Here is a 3,193-nt window from a genome sequence, read left to right on the forward strand (position 1 = left end):
CTACTGTTAAAGGCTTTCAAAGAGCGACTGACAAATTCATAACAGAAAGTGGAAAATGTAATCAAATATGTCGGTGCTAGATATGGCAAGAAATGTAAACATTTTTTTTCGATTTCTCTGAAACGGAGCAAAAACGAGCATATGTCTATAGGACTTTTTTTCTTAGTTTTTTACTCCTCTACACGCTCCCGAAGTTTTGCCATTTAATTTGGAAACACCCTGTATATATTTAATGTAAACATTCTATATATACAGAAGAAAAAAGATGAAAAAAGAGAGAGAGAGAGAGAGAATATAAATTATGTTCCTTTATCTAATATAGAATTTTAATTAAATTGTTAATATAAATATTTTATTAATAAAAGATATATATTTCAGGTACAGTAATGTACCTGTAACGTAACATTAAGTAAATCTTTTAATAATTAAACTTATTCTTTAATATTCAATAGGGCTTAAAAAATTCACAAAATATACTCTAATTTTAAAAAATAGACTTCCTAAATTTTGAAAGGCAATTAAGGATTACAATTATTGTGTACATACGATTTCTCGCCCAGCCAAGAGTGTTGCATTGCGATGTGTTATTCGGTGGATCCTCGTTGGAGGGCAGACAAACCGGTCTCACGAAGTCCGAAAAGGTCGTCACCGGTCTATCCAACTTCACCAGAACGGTCGTGCCCTCCACCGGTGATTTGATCATACCGACAATTCTGCGTTCTTGTTCCCAGGGTGATGTACTTGAAAGTCGTACGACACCGAGTCGGGCCGACCATTCCGCTTTCGGTTGACTGTAAAAAGTGGACACCATTAAAATTAAGAACATACAGAATTTATATAATGTAATACAATAAAATACAATAATAATACAATAAAACGCTTTTTAAAAATGATAACTACACTTTTTACTTTATAATTTTACAATTATGATATTAACGGAATACAAATTATATGATCCTGTACAGCACATAATTTCTAAAAACGTTCGTAGAATGTTTTAAAAATGTACAAATATTCGCACGTTCATAGACATTCTATGGATATTATGTGCTATCTAGGATGTAAACAAATTTTTTAATACATTATATACTCGTACATTCGAAAGAGAGTCAAATTGCATTAATTGGAATTCTGGTTAAGAATGAACAAATCATCAAATGGTTGAATCTATTATAATTCTAATTGAGATAACCAAAATTCTGATCGATATGATCAGAATTTATTGGTTTGTTTATTTTGAACCTAAAATTTTTCTCAGGGTATTTTTTATAAAACTCACCCTTGGAAACAGTACGCAGTTGTAAGCAACCAATTGTCCGCCACGAGAGTAGCATCGCAAACATGAACTCCCTCCTTGAAGAGTGCAACATGCCAAGGCCAATCGCCAGGTTCTGCCATCTTATTGAGACCATTAGTACCGCCATTAGTACGTAGAGGTTGTATTCCGCATTCTGATTTTCAAAAGTCAAAATCAAAACATAAATATAAATGAGCAAGATCAAAATATAAACAGAAATGTGAGAATCAAGATATAAGATGAGCGCACATGTAAAAAAATGATAATAATTAATAATTTCAATTTTTAAAAATATAATAATAAAGTAGAAAAAGTTTAGAATAACATGCATAATTGCGCCAAAGCATTTATCAAAAAGTTTATTATAGTTGCTTTCCATTTATATAAAAACTCAGACAATTTTCATTTGTGACGTCATATTATAATTCAGTTAAATGCACGTGTCTTTTCATTCTGACATACGAGATTTAACAGAATTTTTATTTACAATCTACACAAGCTTTACTTATGATCTGCACAAGCTTAAGACCATATATACTTCATTGAGTCTTAACTTACACTAAAAGTGAAATTATAAACCTGTGTCGTTATGCGATAACTTTACCTCCAAAGTAAGCAAGTAGTGACGTCGTTATCTAAGTATAAAATACTTACATAATTTTAGACTCGGTATCACTTTGTATGAAAATAGAAAACTTATATAACGAATAAGTAGAGGATTCTTCGTACCGAGATCGGAACAACGGACATATAGAACTTCTTTGCTTGGGCAAGGAGCTCGGACAAAAGTAATTTCCGGTGCTAAGGGATCTTCCATATATACATATGGGACATCCTCTTCGTCATCAGTCCTTACTTCAACGGAAGCTACGCCACTATAAAGCGTTGCAAAAAAAATTCATAAATTATGAAATTCTTTTTTAATCGTGCAAAATGTGATTATACAGGATCTCTTAAGTAAGATCCGAGCCGCATTGGGGGCGTAGAATAGGAAACAAAAGGGGAACAAAAAAATCTTATACTATTTTAAGATATTCATTATAAGACTGTAAAAATTTCAACTAAAATAACATTCTTGGATAGTAGGTGCGATGCGGCGAAACACATAGGACCGCTATGCCAGGCGGCGAAACGCTATTCCCTCGCTGCGCGTCGTTGTCGAGTGAGGGACGATGGGCCGTGCTACAAATTCGCGCGGCGCGGCTTCACGGTTTTCTTGGTTTACACGTTTTCTTTATCAATTCGAAAACTACAGCGAATATCTCAAAATGGTATAAAACTTTTTTGTTTCCCTTGACCCATACTACGCCCCCAATGCGGCCCGGACCTTACTTAAGAGACATCCTGTATATTAGATTAATCGGAAAGTAACTTCGTTTTTAACTTAAAGTTATATATATATATGTATATACACGATGATTTTTTGATATCACTACCTTAATACTTTTATATGCAGAATAATTAGAGGAATCATATTATGTAAAAAAATTCGTATAATTCCATTTAAAAAAAATGGAAATAACCTTCAAATAACCTTGAAAATCGACCTGAAGGTCAAAATCATTAGCGCAGATAAATGACCCCCATTGTCCTGAACAAGTTTTGTCTGAACTATTAATATTTTTCTGTATCTGCCTTACCGACGGAGAAATTTGGGTGGGTCCCGTAAAATGGCCCACGGTGTATATCCACGCAATATCTTCATTAAAAATAAACGAAATTTAAAATAAGAAAAGGTTTTAAAGTTTGAAATCTTTTTATTTTTCGAAAGATTATTATATTATTTAAATTTCTGTGAGTTTGATCATTTTCACATATAGTAAACTACAAGCTGAAAAAAAAATGGAAAATTTTCTTCTCATTTTGTGGGTCTATCACGTAGGTATCCAAAAATAT

At 32.7% G+C, this 3,193-nt stretch overlaps 1 protein-coding gene across 2 annotated transcripts in view; it reads right to left on the bottom strand.

Annotated features, from left to right (window-relative positions):
* The window catches only part of LOC108723065 (atrial natriuretic peptide-converting enzyme), a 44,728-nt gene that overhangs the window by 2,080 nt on the left and 39,455 nt on the right, over positions 1 to 3,193 (bottom strand). For both annotated transcript variants that reach the window (XM_018448541.1, XM_018448540.1), the window contains exons 9-11: positions 2,027 to 2,172; positions 1,280 to 1,451; positions 547 to 791 (exon numbers count right to left, since the gene is read on the bottom strand). In XM_018448541.1, coding sequence (XP_018304043.1) covers positions 547 to 791; positions 1,280 to 1,451; positions 2,027 to 2,172 — 563 coding nt within the window. The remainder of the gene's footprint in view (positions 1 to 546; positions 792 to 1,279; positions 1,452 to 2,026; positions 2,173 to 3,193) is intronic.

This window comes from Mycetomoellerius zeteki, unplaced genomic scaffold (assembly GCF_001594055.1).
Source record: "Mycetomoellerius zeteki isolate Tzet28-1 unplaced genomic scaffold, Tzet1.0 scaffold222, whole genome shotgun sequence".
In the NCBI taxonomy this organism is placed as follows: Eukaryota; Metazoa; Arthropoda; class Insecta; order Hymenoptera; family Formicidae; genus Mycetomoellerius; species Mycetomoellerius zeteki.